At 33.7% G+C, this 20,638-nt stretch overlaps 1 protein-coding gene across 1 annotated transcript in view; it reads left to right on the forward strand.

Moving 5' to 3' along the window:
* gpc5a (glypican 5a) overlaps nt 1-10,560 on the forward strand; it is a 351,674-nt gene extending 341,114 nt beyond the window's left edge. Inside the window, exon 8 of the mRNA XM_056463250.1 lies at nt 9,048-10,560. Coding sequence (XP_056319225.1) covers nt 9,048-9,190 — 143 coding nt within the window. The 3' untranslated portion in view covers nt 9,191-10,560. The remainder of the gene's footprint in view (nt 1-9,047) is intronic.
* The last annotated feature ends 10,078 nt before the right edge of the window (nt 10,561-20,638 follow it).

Genomic DNA, 20,638 nt, shown 5'->3' on the forward strand with positions numbered 1-20,638 from the left:
GATCCACCAACTTATCCAGCACATGCCCTTCCATCTCCAAACATCCATACACACTCCATACACACTCATTTATAAACATCCAAACACACTCATTCACACTCATACACTACGGACAATTTAGCCTAACCAATTCACCTGTACCGCATGTCTTTGGACTTTATTGGGGAAACCGGAGCACCTGGAGAAAACCCACGTGAACGCGGTGAGAACATGCAAACTCCACACAGAAACGCCAGCTGACCCAGCCAAGGCTCCAACCAGCGATTTTTATTATGTTATGTTATGTTATGTTATGTTATGTTATGTTATGTTATGTTATGTTATGTTATGTTATGGTATGTTATGTTATGTTATGTTATGTTATGTTATGTTATGTTATGTTATGTTATGTTATGTTATGTTATGTTATGTTATGTTATGTTATGTTATGTTATGTTATGTTATGTTATGTTATGTTATGTTATATTATATTATATTATATTAATTATATTGTTTACACAAAAGTGATCAAACAAATAATATGTATTAGTTCATATTTGGATATTTAATATTATATATATTTATATATAATATTTATTTATTTACTTTATTTAATGAACGTAAGACTAATATTAAAAAAATGTCATACAAATGTATAGAAATATATTGAAAATTGCTGTAGTTTCTAATACTTTTCGATATTATAATTTATATTTAAATTTATTTTGGTGCAAATATTATATTATATTATATTATATTATATTATATTATATTATATTATATTATATTATATTATATTATATTATATTATATTATATTATATTATATTATATTATATTATATTATATTATATTTATTATATTATGTTGTTATGTTATGTTATGTTATGTTATGTTATGTTATGTTATGTTATAGTATGTTATGTTCTTTTATATTATATTATATTATATTATATTATATTATATTGTTTTTTATTATATTATATTATATTATATTATATTATATTATATTATATTATATTATATTATATTATATTATATTATATTATATTTATTATATTATATTATATTATATTATATTTATTATATTATATTATATTATATTATATTATATTATATTATATTATATTATATTTAATATATTATGTTATGTTATATTATAATATATTATATCATATTATATTACATATATTGTTTACACAAAAGTGATCAAACAAATAATACAGGGCATTTTAATGAAATATTTAATTTTACAGTTTATACTGTGCATGTTATATTATTCATAACATTTGATTTTGTAACAGCCACAGTTTGATTTAATATAAATCATTAATAGTGCTCAAATTCATGTACAATTTACACATGCTGATATGTTTAGTTGTGTACATTTGTTGACTTCACCCCTATTCTTTGTTTGTAATGGTTTGCTCCTCCCTTGCTGGACTGTTTTATTACAAGTTATATTACAAAATTAAAAACTGAAAGAAAGAAAGACGGAGCAACACCGTTTTTTGACCAGTGTTTATTGTTAGGATGCTTGAGAATTCAGTAAACATCTTTAATTGGACAGGAACCTAAGTCAATTCATTACCCGACTGATTTACTGAAATTCTGATAGTATTGGATTAGTTCACGTATAAAACATTAGATTAGCATAACCTTTCCTGCTTTTCAGAGTCAATTTCCTTTAACCTGCAAATGTGCTGTAAGTGACAAACACAAAGCAGACATGTCAGGTTACAATTGATCACATCCCTTCATCAGCTTTCAAAAAGCCTTCTTTCTGTATGTGCTTCAGGTACTGTTTTGTAGATCTGTGATAGTGTACAGATGACACTCTTCATCAGTGTTTGTTCAGTGTGTTTCTCTCAAGGCTGTGTTTTTTTGAAGAATGAGCAGGATTTAGACCTCCACCGCCACTGGCATGTATTCCTTCACTTTCGTGTCACATCAAAAGCTGCATTTCCCATCCAGATCCTTCTGAAGCCACACGAGGATCGATGTCTTGAGCATTCTGCCAAAATATCCTACATTTAGACCCTTTAAAACGTCCGTCTGGGGATGCCACAGCAGCCAATCGATAGCTGCTTAATTTCAGTCCACACGGATTTATTTGACAAAAGCTCAAGCATGATTTATGCCTCTGAGGGAAGCATGTTGGTGTTTTTTTTTTTTTGCTAACCCAAGCAAAGACCAGACGCTCTAACACACAGATCACTCTTTGCTTCATATATTGTGAATATACTGTATAGTATGCTTTATATAGAGTTGAAGTCGAAATTATTAGATTTTCTTTTTCTTTTTTAAATATTTCCCAAATGTTTTGTTTCCCAAATTGTCAATTCAAGTTTAACAGAGCAAGGAAATTTTCATAGTACTTCCTATAATATTTTTTCTTCTGGAGAAAGTCTTATTTGTTTTATTTTGGCTTGAATAAAAGCAGTTTTTAATTTAAAAAGGTCAACATTATTAGCCCATTTAAGCAATATTTGTTTCTGATTGTCTACAGAACAAACTACTGTTATACAATGACTTGCCTAATTACACTAACTTTAACCTACAGTAATTAACCTGAGCCTTTAAATGTCACTTTAGGGTAAATACTAGTATCTTGAAAAATATCTAGTCAAATAGTCTACGCTGTCATCATGACAAAGATAAAATAAATCAGTTATTAGAAGTTATAAATTAAAACTATTATGTTCAGAAATGTGCTGAAATTGTTTTTATTAAACAGAAAAAGGGGACAAAAACATGCTGGAGGGCTAATAATTCTTGCTTCAACTGTATTTTGAGACATGGCAGAAAAACAAAACAAAAAATGCCAGCTTCACTGAGATCTCCATAGAAATGCAGCACAATATGCTCATATTGCCATATGTTTTAAACTACGAATGTTTAGAAAGCATATCAACAGTAGAAAAATGATTTAGTTAATGATAGTTATGGTGGCGTGAAGAGCAGTTCAGAGTGGGTGTGGGGGGTTTTCTCAAACCGGCAGTAAAACTCATTCAGGTCGTTTGCAAGTCGTTCATTGTCTACAGTGCTGGGGGATGGTGTCTTGTAGTTTGTGATGTTTTTCAAGCTTTTCCACATGGATGCTGAGTTGCTGGAAGGGAACTGACTCCTTAGTTTCTCAGAATAGTTTCATTTTGCGACTCTGATCTCCTTTTCCAGTGTATATTTGGCCTGCTTATACAAGGCCCTATCCCCATTCCTATGAGCAACGTCCTTGGCCTGACGTAGCTGTCTGAGTTTTACAGTGAACCATGGTATGTCATTGTTGTATGTAAGTGGGGGAAACCAGAGCACCCTGAGGAAATCCACGCGAACGCAGGGAGAACATGCAAACTCCACACAGAAATGCCAACTGACCCAGCCGAGGCTCGAACCAGCGACCTTCTTGCTGTGAGGCAACAGCACTACCTTCTGCGCCACTGCGTCGCCCTTGACGTCATTATTGGACATCAAAATAACATTGTCCTTAGACGTTGGCTAGACATTGAATTTTGGTCACCTGACATCAAAAACCTAAATCTAACCTAATATTAACGTCTTATGACGTTGTGTGCCTGCTGGGCAATAACTGAATGCACTACAGAATTTTACGTTTACACACATCCACAAATTACATGTAAATGCATCAGCTTTTTACAGCGTAATACTCACTACTCACTGCTCTTGAGTACTTTTAAAAGTGGCTACTTTTTACTCATACTTTGAGTAATATTTACAACAGATACTTTTACTCTACTTGCACCACATTTTTAGGCAAGTAATGGTACTTTTACTTAAGTATGATTTTTCAGTGCTTTTTACACCACTGGATACAACACACACAGGAACAATACGCAGCAGCATTGTCAAAATAAGGTACTCAATATGTAACAAATGTTAAAAAGCAGTTTTGGCCTAAATGTCCGTGATTGTGACGCCACAGTCGGAAATTTTATAATTATTTTAGAAACCATTTTTATATCCGTGATGTGAACAAGAGCATAAACTATCATGACGAAGATCACCTCAGGTACTGATTATGTGCTTTACTCAGTGTTAAATGATACCAATTTGAGTATAAATACTATTTTACGTGACATTTATTGCCAAACTACTGAAAGCAGCAGCAGATATTTCATCTCAGATCTTGAAAATAAAACAAGTAAGGCAAGGCAAGGCAAGCTTATTTATATAGCACATTTCATACACAGTGGCAATTCAAAGTGCTTTACATAAACAGGAATAAAAAAAAAAACAAGTATTAGAGAAATAAAAACAAATAAAAAATAATTAAAATAAAATAAATAAGCATAAAAGCAGATCAAATGTGTTATAAAAGAATTAAAAAGAAGAGAAAAACATAATAGTGCAATCTGTCTGACGTAGCACAGTGCTCATTCAGTAAAGGCACAGCTAAACAGATGTGTTTTCAGTCTTGATTTGAATGTGCCTAATATTGGAGCACATCTGATCATTTCTGGAAGCTGGTTCCAGCAACGAGGGGCGCTGTTAGTAGCTGAAGGTCGATTCACCCTGCTTTCACTGAACTCTTGGAATTTCTAGTTTATTTGATCCTAAAGATCTGAGTGATCTGTTAGGTTTGTATTCAGTGAGCATATCTGTAATGTATTGAGGTCCTAGGCCAGTTAGTGATTTATAGACCAGTAATAATACTTTAAAATCTTATCTGAATGTAACTGGGAGCCAGTGTAAAGACCTGAGGACAGGTGTGATGTGCTCTGATTTCCTGGTTCTGGTCAGAATCCTGGCTGCAGCATTCTGGATGAGCTGCAACTGTCTGACTGTCTTTTTGGGAAGGCCAGTGAGGAGGCCATTACAGTAATCCACCCTGCTGCTGATAAAAGCATGAACATGTTTCTCTAAGTCTTCACTGGAAACAAAGCATCTAATTCTTGCAATGTTTATAAGATGATAGTATGCTGATTTACTAACTGCTTTGATATGACTATTGAAACTGAGATCTGACTCCAGAGTCACACCAAGATTCTTGACCTTATTAGCAGAGTAGCAGATTATTTGAATTGCAAACCAACATTAGTCACTCAGTAGCCTTTAATAATGTTTGATGAGGTTTAATATGTATTAATTACATTAAAACCTTTTCTGCTTCATTGAGAGTGCAGTGGCTGGTATTTAAATGTTTCTGTCATTTTGAATCACTTTTGGTGCAGACAGACAAATTACTTGTTGCTGGAATCTTGTCACATTGTGTGTTGTTAGGACAGTGTGACTGTTATGGGTAGAATTCTATGAGCAACGATGCTACCATTAATCAAAAATCTATACTCTTTTCTATAAATCTATACTATTTCTCTTTTCTGGTTGTTTTTCCTTTTCTATTGGCTTCTAACGATTGTTCCTCTAATGCTGTGAGGTACAACGAAAAACTCAGTTAATGGATTACACTTTTACAACTGAATTCAAACATTTCGGAGGTAGATAAATATTACCAAAGCCATTCCGGTGGCAAGAAATGTGAGCTGTCCTTGTCGAGAATGATTCGTCAGTGTAAGAAATGTGTGCAATGTACAAACAAAATGGTTGGAAAGGTTTCAGTGCTCTTCTGCTGGATCCTGCTGAGGAACGCTTGTAGTTTTTTGGCTCCTCGTGAAGCTCCTCTGGCAGGAACAATGGGAAACTATGCATTGCGCACTTTGTGATTTTCGTGAAAGCATCTGAAATGTGCATCCATTTGGATATATGTTAAAAACTGTACATCTTTTTTTTATGCTTTTAGCTTGCAATTTACAATAGTAAGATGCAGTATTTGGATGCGTTAAGAATGTTGTTTTCTTCATCAGAGTGCTCAGAAATAAAGTTATAGAAGCTGTCGTTTAGGTAGTACCATTTTCAAAAAGTGCACTTTAGGCACTAGTATAGGAACTTTTAGGTATAAATGTGTACTTTTAAAAAGGTGCGGCCCTTATGAAAGCTTTGCACATTTACTTCCAAGAGTGTATTGTCTTTCAAAATAAAGATGTGATTCTGAACCACTTGAATCGTGTTATCAGTAACTTATTATTGGTCCCCACACAATCCTACGTAGGTTTGTCACTGATCTGCATAAGATCAATTTGTGGTCTTCATTGGCTGTCCACAAATAATGTCCATCTTGTCCCTCAAACACTGTAGTTACACATTATTAAATATACTTTATTGCACTTGAGCTTGAATTGATACTGTAAAACTGATTCAATCATTGCTCTTCATATACCGGTGTTTACACAGTGTTTACAATGGGCAATTGCTTTCCAGTACGTGTTGTAAGTGGTGGACCAATCACAATAGACTGTGACATCTGGCCAATCAGAGAAGAGCATGACCATTTAGTCAGTACCAACTTACATGGCCATCTGACCAATCGGTGCAGAGTAGGGCCATTTGGCCAATTTGAACCGTCTGGGTCAACTGACCCTCAGAGAAGAGCTTGATAATCTAGCCAATCACAACTAACTGTGCCATCTGACCAATCAGAGCAGAGCATCTGATAAAAAAAAATCAAAGATAAATAATAAAAGCATGCCCATTTGTCCAATCACAGATTGGGCCATCTGACCAATCAGAGAACAGCATGGTCATCTGACCAATCAGCAGCACATGTTCTTGGAAAGGTGGAGTTTGGAGAGATTGAATCCTTGAACCAACTGTTTCAGACACTGAAATTATTTTCTGTTAATGATGATGATGATGATGATGATGTTGTTGTTGTTGTTATTGATGATGACGTTGTTGTTTTTGTTGTTGTTAATGATGATAATGACGTTGTTGATGTTGTTGTTGATGATGATGTTGATAATGATGATGTTTTTTGTTGTTGTTGATGATGTTGTTGATGATAAAGTTGTTGTTGTTGTTAATGATGTTGTTGTTGTTGTTAATGATGTTGTTGTTGTTGATGATGATGATGACGACGTTGCTGATGTTGTTGATGATGATGACGCTGTTGTTGATGATGATGCTGTTGATGATGTTGTCGATGATGATGTTGTTGTTGTTGTTGTTATTGATGCTGTTGATGTTGTCGATGACGATGTTGTTGTTGTTTTTGGTGTTGTTGTTAATGATGTTGTTGTTGTTGATGAAGATGATGATGACGTTGTTGTTGATGATGATGATGATGACGTTGTTGTTGATGATGATGATGATGACGTTGTTGTTTATGATGATGCTGTTGATGTTGATGATGACATTTTTGTTGTTGATGTTGTTGTTGTTGATGATGATGATGATGACGTTGTTGTTGACGATGATGACGTTGTTGTTGATGATGATGACGTTGTTGTTGATGATGATGACGTTGTTGTTGACGATGATGACGTTGTTGTTGATGATGATGACGTTGTTGTTGACAATGATGACGTTGTTGTTGATGATGATGACGTTGTTGTTGACGATGATGACGTTGTTGTTGACGATGATGACGTTGTTGTTGATGATGATGTTGCTGATGTTGTTTTTGATGGTGATGTTGTTGATGTTGTTGCTGTTAATGATGATGATGATGTTGTTATGTCGTTGTTGGTATTTTGATGATGATGATGTTGGTGTTGTTGATGTTGTTGCTGATGTAGTTGTTGTTGTTATTGTTGCAAACACAGATTTGTTTAAATAACAAAATAGTCAACAAGTACATTTCGTCACAAGAATCACGTACAAAATGATGATTTTGGTTTGAATATACCTGAAAACACAAAGCGGTTTCTTTTTCTTTTTGTTTTTCAAAAGATTTGCATCAGTCTATTATATCCATTCTTGCTCCTACATCACATGATGGAGAATTTAGTCATCTTTTATCATAAAAGCATATTTTATGCCTTTTAAAATATGAAATGGAAATTAAGATTGTCCTTTATTCCACCATTGTGACTTACATTAACTTGAAACAGTCATGCAATGAGAAAAAAAATAGAGCTGTGCATGATTCTGTTCTTTGGGAACTGATTGAATTGTTGTATGACTGGTGTTGCTAACAAAATGAAGGTATGAATGGATGAATTCAGAAACAAGACATGTCCTGTTAGCCTCGCCCCAAATAACTGACATCTCCACTCTAAATATCTAATAGCTCCACCCTAAATGCATTCCATGTGACCAGAAGTGGAGAAAAGCTGTTTTGAGGGGAGGGACAGTTATAGTATTTGAAAAAAGTTTAAAGTAATTTTTAATCAAATAATGAAGTGAACAGATACATTGTTTATAACAAGCACTATTATGTACACATACAAATAGGAAGAGTTGTAGTTTTTTTTTCTTTTTTGAAGTAGTAGTTGTAGTATCTGTAGTAGATGTCGTTGGTGTAGTAGTATCAGAAGTAGTAGATGTTGTTGATGTAGATGTTGTAGTAGCAGTCATTGCTGTTGTAGTATCAATAGTAGTAGTAGTAGTATCAGTGGTAGTAATCGTTGTAATAGTATCAGTAGTAGTAGATATTGTTGTAGTATTAGTAGTGGTTGTGGCTGTAGTAGCAGTAGTAATAGTTGTAACATTAGAAACTCTCTGTAGTAGTAGTAGTAGTTGGTGTAGTACTTGTGATTTATTATTATTATTGTAGTGGTTTTTGTTAATGATTATTACTGTTGTCCCTTCTTGCTCATTTACTGTCATTATCATTTTATCACTAGGATTGTTGTCCCTCCTTATCACTGACTCATTTTTTAACATATATATATATATATATATATATATATATATATATATATATATATATATATATATATATATACACATGTGTTCCTTTTGTATGTACTCTGACCTGTTTACCTTTTTGTAGGTTCTAATAAAAAAAATAAATAAAAAATAAGAAGAGTACATTTTGATTTCATAGCGACTTTAGGCTGTGTGTCTATATTCTCTATTAGCAATATTAGCAGTGTGCTGTTCTCAAGACAGCAGTAGATATGACTCAGAAGTAGGAACTTGATAGTGATGTTCAAATGTTTTGATCTGTTATCATCATTCCTCATCATCCTGAAAACACATGCCTTCAATAGAGCCCTCTGGCTAGTTTATATACAGTGGAATTGCTTTCATTTTGGCTCTTTTCTCTTGCAGTGACACCGGAAAATACCAACAATCACAGATATCATCACCCACAAACCAAAGCCTTTGATGGGATGGATTCTGGCGCGAGAGAAGCACGAAGCATCCCGCTGTTTCTGGTCTGGATGTGTGTGTTTGTGCTCCTGTCAGGGTAACGTCAGCCAACTGGGTCCAAACCCCAGCCTGAAGACTGCTTTATCCCACTGTTTTTTGGAAAGACAAGAAAAAGTGTCAGCTTTTAAAAACACTGAGGTTGAATTTCCAGCAAAAAAAAAAAAAAGAGAGATGTGCTCTAATGGAAATGGATCAAGAAAGGCTAAACTGGCTTTAATGCATTTAGGACTGGAGGTGGTAAAAAGTACTGAGCGCAAAAAAATACGAAGCAACACTGTTTATAAACCTTTTTTTAATCACAAAGAGTTTTTATCATCAACATAGCAGGCTACTAAAAATTCTGCCAACACTTTACTGCCTTGAATAATGTCTTTTCTACAGGGTTCGGAGTAACACTTTCAGAGAGAAATGAATTAATTTAATTCTTTAATGATGTACAATGTATTCAATATCGTTCTGGGCTGAAACATATGGAAGCTTTTTTTCTGCTATGGGATCAATAGACAAAATGAAATTAATTAAAATTTAATGTAATGAAATGTAAAAAAATGTAAACAAAATACAATACAAACAAAAACAAACAAACAAACAAACATTTATTTGACAGTAACTGCACTGTTTTCTTGTAATTCACTATTTTCTTGTAATTTCGAGATTAAAAAAACAGATTGTAAACAATAAGATATAAAAAAGATGTAAACAATAAAATAGAAATACTATTTATATAGCACATTTAATTTATATTTGACTTGCTTGTTATTCAGAGTTTATTTCCATAGATAGATAGATAGATAGATAGATAGATAGATAGATAGATAGATAGATAGATAGATAGATAGATAGATAGATAGATAGATAGATAGATAGATAGATAGATAGATAGATAGATAGATAGATAGATAGATAGATAGATAGATAGATAGATGGATGGATGGATGGATGGATGGGTAGAAGAATGGGTAGATAGATAGATAGATAGATAGATAGATAGATAGATAGATAGATAGATAGATGGATAGATAGATAGATAGATAGATAGATAGATAGATAGATAGATAGATAGATAGATAGATAGATAGAAAGAATAAGAAAGAAAGAACAATAAAATTCACCTTTTTTAATGTCATTTGTTCCCATGGCAGAAACACTTTCATATAAATAAGCACAGCATTTTCTTTTTTTAATAGAAATGATGCAACATTTCTGATGTCATGTACTGCTTTTTAAATACGTCTTGGTACCATGTACCTGAATGACCTTGTATTTTCAGCCTTTTTAAATGTACTGTTGTTGTTCGTTTCCATCTGAAATGGCGTGCAACGCACCTTAACAGAACTGTATAAAGATGTCTTGATTTACAATGTATTTATTCTTCATTACAGAGTCACATTAAATATATAATGAAACTAAATATCTGATGCAGGACATCAAATGAAATGCTCTAATGTCATTTTACAATGAGGTTTTATTTAATCCTTCTAGCGCATTTATTAATGTTCATTTCAATATACATTTTAAAATTAAACTATGCATGCTGCTGTCAGCCAAAAATACCATAATTGGGGGCTCGACCGGGATGTAAACCCTAACATCTCTTTATCTCAAAGCAAAATCTTTGTATTTATTCACAAATATCCTTTTTTATTCAGGCATATGTGATATTACATAAGTATTATGTGTTGTGAATGCTGTTTCATGCTGACCTTTCGAGACATACTGTACTTTTATATGATTTCTTCAGACTTTAGGGCATGCATTAATGTTAATTTCAACATCCATTTCATAATTTAAACTATGCATCTGTTAACTTTAGTTATGCACAGTGAATTAGTAATTACATGTTACTAACAGCAACAAAAGAAAAATTATGTAAAAATGGACATTATTGATGTTAGATTCATTTACCATACTTGGGGGCTCGTCCGGGATGCAAACCCAAGATCTCTTGATCTTAAAGCAAAACTATACTATTTACTCAGAATTAACTCCGTTTTACTGTATTATGGTGTGAATGTCATTACATGTTGACTTTTGAAGACAACATGTAATTTTTTTACCATTCCTGGCAGTACTTTCATTAATTAAACTATACATTGCTAACTTTAGTTAATGCACTGCAAACTGACATAATTGTTTTTATTCACATGAACAAAAAATAATGCTGTAAAAATAAATGTGTATTATTGATGTAAAATAATTATTTGCTAATATCAACCAAAAATACTATAATTGGGGGCTCGTCCGGGACGCAAACCCAAAACCTCTTGATCTTAAAGCAAAATCTTAAAAGAAAATGCTCAAATATCCTGTTTTACCCACAGATAACTCTGTTTTACTGGATTATCTTGTGAATGTCATTTCTTACTGACTTTTCTTTAGACAAAATGTAATTTTTCAACATTTCAGGCTGTAGGACATTTATTAATATTAATATCGACATACATTTCATTCATTGAACTATGCATATAATAACTTTAGTTAATGCACTAACTAACACAATGGTTTCTATTTATATTTAAAAAAATAATAACAATGCTTTAAAAAAATATGAAATATTAATGTTAGACAATTCATTTACTAATATCAATCAAACATACTATAATTGGGGGGCTCGTCTGGGATGCAAACCCAAAACCTCTTAATCTCAAGGTAAAATCTTAAAAGAAAATTCTCAAATATGCTGTTTTACTCACAAATAACTCCGCCTTACTGTATTGTCTTGTACATTTCTTTTATATTGAATTTTCTACACAAAATGCCATATTTTTTACGATTCTGGACTGTAGGACATTATTATTATTCATTATAACTTTTTTATTAATTAAACTATGCATTTGGTAACTAGTTAATGCAATGTGAGCTAACATAGCGGTTTTATTTACTTTACAAATGAATAATAACGCTGTAAAAATAAATGTGTATTATTGATATTAGATGATATCAACCAAAACTGCAATAATTGGGGGCTCGTCCGGGATACATAAGACCTCTTGATCTCAAAGCAAAAACTGTTAAAAAATTCCAAACATCCTGTTTTACGCACAAATAACTCTGTTAACGGTATTATCTTGTGAATTTTTTAAGACATTTTCTCATTCCAGGCTTTTTTCCAGTGTTTGTCTACAGTACATGAGCTTTTAAAATATAAAATTTGCACCTTTTGTTCTAGTTTATCCTCATCTCAGAAGGCCAAGAGAAGATAAATACAGAGGAATACCTGATTTCATCCTTTGTTCTCTTTCTGACAATGAAGACTTTGCCCAAAATGGTCAAGTGAACTCATTAATATACTGTCAAATCTCTGGACGCTCAGGAGTTTTTTTTTTTTATCTTTTCTTAAAGAGCTTCAAAAGGCTCCTCAGAGACGAAGAAAGATCTTTTCAAGCAGTGTTCGGCTTCTTCACATTACTAATGCATTCTGTGGCACTTCTGATGAAGAAAGAAGAGCATTCATGCCATACATTGAAATGATCCCCATATTTAACACATATCAGGAATATATGCACCGTCCATCCATATTTACAGACTCGTCATCTGAAACTGAAGCCAAAACTAAGGATGCAATTCATTAAAAAGTTTAGAATTTTAATTAGTTTACGATTTTGGATGTTCACTTGGGATACAGATTGCTGAATTATTCCTAAGAGTAATGATCAGATGGCTTCAAAAGACTACAATAGTTTTATGCACTCAAATGTGATAACTGTGGCCTGTTAATATTTTATTACATTTTAAAAAGGGGATATAAAAATGAGAAAATGTATTTGGCTATCTTGGTGGAATTCTAGAAAATTCTTTGAGTTGAGGCCTATAGTTTTATGGATAATTGTATTATGAAGGAACTCACAGGCATATTTCAGTGATCACCACAAGTTTGAATCTGAAATCTTGGCCAAGCGCACATTGTCTGGTCATTGAACTGGCTCTGAGGCTTATACCATCAGGATAATTGATTTTGACTATTCTGACCAATACTTTGGCCGCATATGTTCCGGGTACCCTTCAGCCAACTTAGTAAATGATTTAAACTAACAATAGGGCTTTACCGGATTTTCAGCAGGAAAACTCAACTAATTGCCCCACAAGACTCTTTTGAATGACTCCCCTACATGGTCATGTGCTCACCCTGGGCACATCCTGCCAGATGTACGATTTCGTATAGACAAAGAGAAATGAATGCATATGAATGAAAGACAATCTCTTAAAATGTTAGAACTAAGGCAGATGTATCTTTGGGTAATATGCCATAGTTTTTCTCATATGCTGTGTTTATTCCAACCAACCAGGTTAATTAATGTGTTGTTTTAACCCTTATTGCAGATTAAAATGATCTGTATGATGTCGGGTATTGAACGAAAGCTAGTGACATTTGCAATACATTGGTGTAAATGAAAAACTAGTAGTACAAAAAGTTTTTGCATTTGCTGGCTCGCGCTTGCTGTTGCTATCTGCCCCCTCTCGCCTGCCCGGACACCGTTCCGCCACGCGATTGGGTCACCAAGTTTCAGGACTGCCGAAACCGCACAAACTTTGGCAAACCGACTCTCAGCAGTCTGTCGCCTCGGTAACCCAGAACGACCCACTCACGAGCGAGTGAACTCAAGGACGTCACTGAAGCCACCAACCAATCAGGAGCACCGTGCTTTCCCAAGGCCACCCAGTGAGGGAAACTCAAGACTTCCAGCAAAAAGGCGCAACTAATGTTGTCTCTAGCTGATCTGGTGCAGATTGATCCTAAGCAGTTAAAGATAAGCCATATCTCTGCTTTTGAGGTTTCTCAGGAGTTATTTTAAGATCTTGTAAGAAGTATTAGAATTAATTTGGGACGGTTGTCAACTCATTTTGCATCCTCTGAACTGCCTCTGTGTACGTGTGTGTGTGTGTGTGTTTGCTTATTACGTAGTTAGTTTCATGTATCATAGTGTAGCTCAATAAATCTAAGAACTGTGTTCTTAAGACGCAGTGGGTAGTGCTGTCGCCTCGCAGCAAGAAGTTCGCTGGTTCGAGCCTTGGCTGGGTCAGTTGGCGTGTCTGTGTGGAGTTTGCTTGTTCTCCCTGTGTTCGCGTGGGTTTCCTCCGGGTGCTCTGGTTTCCCCCACAGTCCAAAGACGTGGTACAGGTGAATTGGGTAAGCTAAATTGTCCGTAGGGTATGAGTGTGAATGAGAGTGTATGGATGTTTCCCAGAGATGGGTTGCAGCTGGAAGGGCAACCGCTGCGTAAAACATATGCCGGATAAATTGGTGGTTCATTCTACTGTGGCATCCCTAGATTAATAAAGGGACTAAGCTGAAAATGAATGTGTCCTTGTTTATGTGCTTCTAAATCATTGCCTTGAGCTGTAGATCTTGTTACCTTGCTAAAAGTTGACCCAATACTGTGTTATGTTATTCTCGTTGGCCACGTAAATAATATTAACAAGATTGGTAAGATATGATGTCTTCTATTTGCTGGACAAACGGTAGATAACGTGTGGATCTTTGAATCTGATTTTTAATTTGACTCAATCTGACTCAATTGTCAGTGATTTGAATCTTCAAGATCTGATTCATTGAAATGAGCTAATAAATCCCTGATCGATCGAATTATTATATTTAAATAAATTGTTCTTAAAAATTACAAATTTTATTATTTATTTTATTAATTAATGTTATTTAATTATATTATTATTTATTTAAAAATCATACATTTATTATTTTTTTAAACATTTTTGTGTATTTATTTGTTTATTTAAGTTTCAATTTTGGTTTAGTTTTTATTTAGGGATGAAATATAAATAATACTGACATTCAGATTTTTTTTTCTTTCTTTAATATGATATTAATCAGTGCATTATAGCTTTTAAAACTTTTTATTTAAAACAATACAATGTTTAAATAAAGCACACAAAATGTAACTAGATTTAAAAATTAATCATTTCCTATGTCTGTCTTTTCCACGTGCACAACAGGAATCCTATTAATATATGCATTTCTCTATTTGTGTTTTATTTTTCAGCTATTTTGACTTGAGTGTGATTCAAATGCGGTTTACAGCAGGAGAGACGCAGCAAATTACAGTGTGGAAACTCGGCTAATGGCATGATGTGCTGAATGCATCTGCAATATGGGGTACAGAAATATGAATTCTTTTTGAAGGTGCTTCAATGTTTTGCTTGTATATTCATGCGCAGTGTGTCGAGAGAAGGGAACATGCTTTATGTTTATGCACTGCAATTTCATAAAACTTCCACTGTTTGCATGTAATTTACTCACACTCAAGACCTCCCAAGAAAAAGAGGTTTTTAGCTGAAACTGTGCTCAAAAAATGCTAATCAAAGTCAGTAACACCATAATAACGGCACACTATGAATCATTTATTAGGCATTAGCAAATAGTTAATGACTTATTTGTTAAGCATTAACTACATTAAAGGTGCTGTATGTATGTTTTTGACTCCTCTAAAGCATAAAAACACCATAATATGTTTGCAGATATTCAGAAACATGCTCAGTGAACATTCTTGTTTATCTGAAAAACAATGCTGAAGTCAGATATTCTGCTTTGAAAATGTGCATTACGTGCCGGAACGTCTGTCATTGGTTTTGGTCATTTAACCCGCCCACTGCCAGTTTAGCCAATTATATTTCAGCATCTCGGGCCAATTATATTTCAGCATCACGAAGGCTCTCAAAGTATGTGTCCATGACTCAAATGCGACCTCCGGTGGACAGGCGCAGACTCCGAAATGAGACGCAGATTCAGAGTTCCCAACACAATCTCACGGCAATTCGTAACTTTTTGATTTAGTGGCTAATTCGTATGAATTCGTACGATTTAATTCGTACAATTTAGTATGATTTGCTCATTCCCCAATGACGGTTGGGTTTAGGGGTGGGGTTGGGTGCCACGCCTCCTTTTTAAAATCATACAATTTTGTATGACTGAACTTGAATTTGCACGAATTAGCCACGAAACTGACAAAACGTAAAATACTTACGTTTTCTCGTGAGATCAGGCTAGAGCTCCACATGAGGTGGTTATTAATTTTCAAATAATATAAATATTACAAGCGTAAACATTAGGTGAGCAGGTTACACTGTAATCCCGTGTCCTAACAACACGCTACATGACGAGATTTGCAGTGATAAGCAATTGGGCTGTTTGCACCAGACGAAACATGACAGAAATTTAAATACAGGCATTCAGAAGCACAAAATAGTGCACGCACTGCACTGCTTTTAGTATATGGTAATAAATGTTGCATACAATGATATTCAAACTCACATTGTTAGCATTTACCACTGAATAAAGCACATGAGGTGTACCTGAGGTGATCATTGTAAGATTATTCTGTTGTTCATCTGTAAGAAGTAGAAACCGCTTATAATATATCAATTCAAGGTGTTGGTTAGGACAAAAACTCATTTTGATATGGAAAATATTCAGTTACTTTTATTTATACCATGACCTAAATCAGCCTTAATTCAGCCTTTAAGCTGGATAATCAGGCTTGCTCCTGTTGAAGTCGTCAATCTGGCAACCTATGCTTGCGTGTGTTTTGAACAAGCTATGCAATACCTAGTGCAACCACTGGGTATCAAACTGACATACTGCACTTTTAATAGACATGTATAACTACAGCTACAAATGCATGTACATTTACATGTATTCTTGACTTATATGCACATGTATAATGTTTTTAAGACCATTTATAATGCGTGAGTAATGAAGTAAAAGTTCTTTAGGGAACCAAAATATCAAAATGGTCTTCTATCTTCACTGTGGAAGAAAAACCTTCTTCTTCTTTTTTTTTCTTTTGGTTGTTCCTGGCAGCTTTATTTGTAAGCGTGTAGATGTGCTTGAGATGAATGAGGAGATGGAGAGAATGATGGAGTCAAAGATCTGTCACTGATAGAGGCTCACACACACTCCGAGGAACAGCTTTAATAAATCCCTGCTGATCTGGAGTCAGACTGATACTGTGCTCAGACCACTAAACCACACACACACACACAATATATATATATATATATATATATATATATATATATATATATATATATATATATATATATATATATATATATATATATATATATATATATATATATATATATATATATATACACTCAAAGACCCAATACAATATACACTTACACCTCTGAAAAAAAAACATAGTAACAATACATGTAATATGACATAGATAAAAAAATACCATTTTACCAAGAAATATAATAAATAGTTTACAGAATAAAACAGCAATTATGATTTACTTAAGTAAATAATGATAGTGATCACTTATATAACTGTATATATATATATATATATATATATATATATATATATATATATATATATATATATATATATATATATATATATATAGACTGAAAAATTGACCAAAAATAAGACTGCTTATCATAATACAGGAATAACTAAATTTCGTACAGGAAATGTCCTACTTTCCTTGGCGATAATGTAACAATGGCGTAATGATAAGGTATTTAAGGTATTTATTTTTAGCTGCGTAAGGTTTAAATAAGAAATGAAGTTGAGATACAGCAAGAGCTAGCGTATGGATGCAAAACAAAACATAAAGCCCAAATTGAAGCGCAGCTCTGGCCAATTGCCCAAACAATAAATGAACAGCGGTCCCGACAAACTCTCTTATTGAGTTTAAATAAGGGTGCTGATGAGCATCAGGTACGCTGAAGGCACGCCCCAACCTAGAACTGACAAAACATACAAAAACATAAACCAAAACAATGCAGGCCTAACAATACGTCATTAAATTGAGCTGTGGATAAACACTAAAAACTGTCCAAAAAACTAAGATTCTAATTTATTACTTTAAGTTTTTTATTATTAATAATAATTATTATTTTAAAGATTACATGTTGCAACGTTTGCGGATCCTCTGGTAATTAAAATACTATAGAAATAGTCTAGGGGAGCACGGGGCACAAAGTAACGAGGGGTTATATGTAACACAGACTTTTAAGGTATTTGCCCAGGGTTAACCATAGCATGCTTCTGTGGTTTTCACCACAGTGTTGGCAGACGTCTTCCTGCCAATTATTAATAAAATTCAGCGAAATTTAGATGAGAAACGCAAGAGAAACCATTTTTGCAGCATAAAAGTGTTTTTATTATAGTCGATATATATATATATATATATATATATATATATATATATATATATATATATATATATATATTAAATCTGTGAAAGTATGTACATAAAATCTTATATTGCTATGATTATCGTCTTCTAGGCTAAAAGATGAAACTCTTTTGAAAGATGTAAGACTGCTAGCCAGTTTTGAGGAAACCACGAAAAAGCGGGGCTAGTTGTAACAGGGTGTTACAATTAAGCCACACACTGTTGGACACCAACAAAATAATAGTAGAATGTTGAGTGTAATGTTGGGAACTTTTTAAATAATTATTTTTTTTTAATGGTAAATATTTTTAATAGACAAAAAATATATATATATTTTTATTGCTAATACTGCAAATAAATGCATTGTATACTAATGGGTAATAATGCAAACAAATCAAAATGTGTTTATCCGATAAATAAGTAAATAAACATACTGTGTTATGCAGAATAAAAAATCGAATCAGCCAAATACTGAGAAAATATAGCTACTATTTAAAGTAAACTGGATTTAAACAACTTGACCCGCAGGTGGGGTAAATAGTAACATTTATACTCCTGGCACTTTTGGCAATACTGCACAGAAACCATACGTCCAGTGATCATACAACCAGTGCTCATTTGCAGGAGAGGCTTGTGTGTTGTTGGTAAAAAACAAATAGTCTGTCTAACCCCATTACTTTGTTCATTATTTAACCAAAACCAAAAAGAGTTACTTTGTGCCCCGCTCTCCCCTACTGCACATTTCTACATGTTGATTTATATTTAATTATTTATTTGGCATGAAATTTTGTATTTTCTTGTATTATAAATGTTTCAAAAATAAAATAAAAAAATCTCGTGCACAAGAGATTCGATTATTCAGCCGTTGCTTGTTGGCCTCAAACTTATTTAAGCAATTCTTCATAACACACGGAGAGCAGATATGACTTCAAATGCTTTGAAATGAAGTTTGTGGGCTAACACATATGAATTAGATTTTTTCGGTGGGTGAAAAATCAATGCAAATTGTTTTGAGGGAAAATTCTCTAGAGAAATATATGTGTGTGTCCTTTACACACCGCAAAGACAGACATAAAGACAAAAAACACTTGAATTTTTATAAGGAACGAGGAGGGAAAAAGAGGAGGAGGAGGAAGAAGAAGAAGAATATGCAGATGTTGTGTCTGAGTGAGAAAAGAATTGATGAAATTTGAGAGATGTAGTCATTGAATGCATTTTGTGCCAAAACAATGATCATTGATCCTCAGTTTAGCCCGCATAGACTTCTGTTGTGCTCACTGTGTCAAGAGTTTTGCAAAAGTGACCTAAGTATTGAGAAATGTGTCCTAATGTCTGTAAAAAACTGTAACATACAACTAATCACCATTATATAACTAGCATTCATGTTGTTATTGTTACAACCATTTGGCAACATTTACATTTGATCAATTTACAGAAAACTAATTTGATTAAAAAAGTTTGAGTTGTGAATATGTCCAACACAATCTCACAGCAATTCGTAACTTTTTGATTTAGTGGCTAATTCGTAGGAATTAGTACGATCTAATTCATACAATTTGCTCATCCCCCAATGACGGTTGGGTTTAGGGGTGGGGTTAGGTGCCACGCCTCCTTTTTAAAATCGTACAATTTCGTATGACTAAACTCGTACGAATTCGTACGAATTAGCCACTAAACTGACAAAACGTAAAATACTTACGTTTCCTCATGAGATCAGGCTGATATGTCACCATAACTTAGCTGGAGGTGATGTTTCAGGCTTTTTTGTGGATCTGACATCATTTGATCCTTTGTTTTTATTGACGTTTACATTTCAGCAATTACTCACAATAGGGTATATGCCGAGCTAGTGTTGTTCCCATACTGATAGACTTCCGGTGACCTGTTATTGTGAGGTTTTTTTTCATTTTATATGATTCCTTTTACAGCATCAATGTTGTAATGTAATTAAAATACAATCAGTTAAATAGACTTCGGCATTCATTTAGTTCCTCAAGCGTAAAACGAGACAAAAAGCCGTTAACTCACATGCCCCTGTCAGAATCGGCAGGCTAGCGCAGAAGCTCCATTAAATATACTGGGGTAAAATAAATGCTCATATTATAAAGACATGGCGGGGAAAAATGTAATTTAATGCAGTGCTTCTTGTACAATCTGAGACCCACTTCAAATCAGATATCACTCAGCCAGTGGAGATCGCTGATTTTTAAAGAAAACAGACCTTAAACATGCCGATTTTGCAATGGCACACAGTTCACCAGAAGCGCTTAACCCAGGTTACTGGCAAATTAAAAGTCCTATTAGCATGCTTCGGCATTTACCCTATAAACGCCAGTCTGTCCAAAA

Source organism: Danio aesculapii, chromosome 1, assembly GCF_903798145.1.
Source record: "Danio aesculapii chromosome 1, fDanAes4.1, whole genome shotgun sequence".
Classification (NCBI taxonomy): Eukaryota; Metazoa; Chordata; class Actinopteri; order Cypriniformes; family Danionidae; genus Danio; species Danio aesculapii.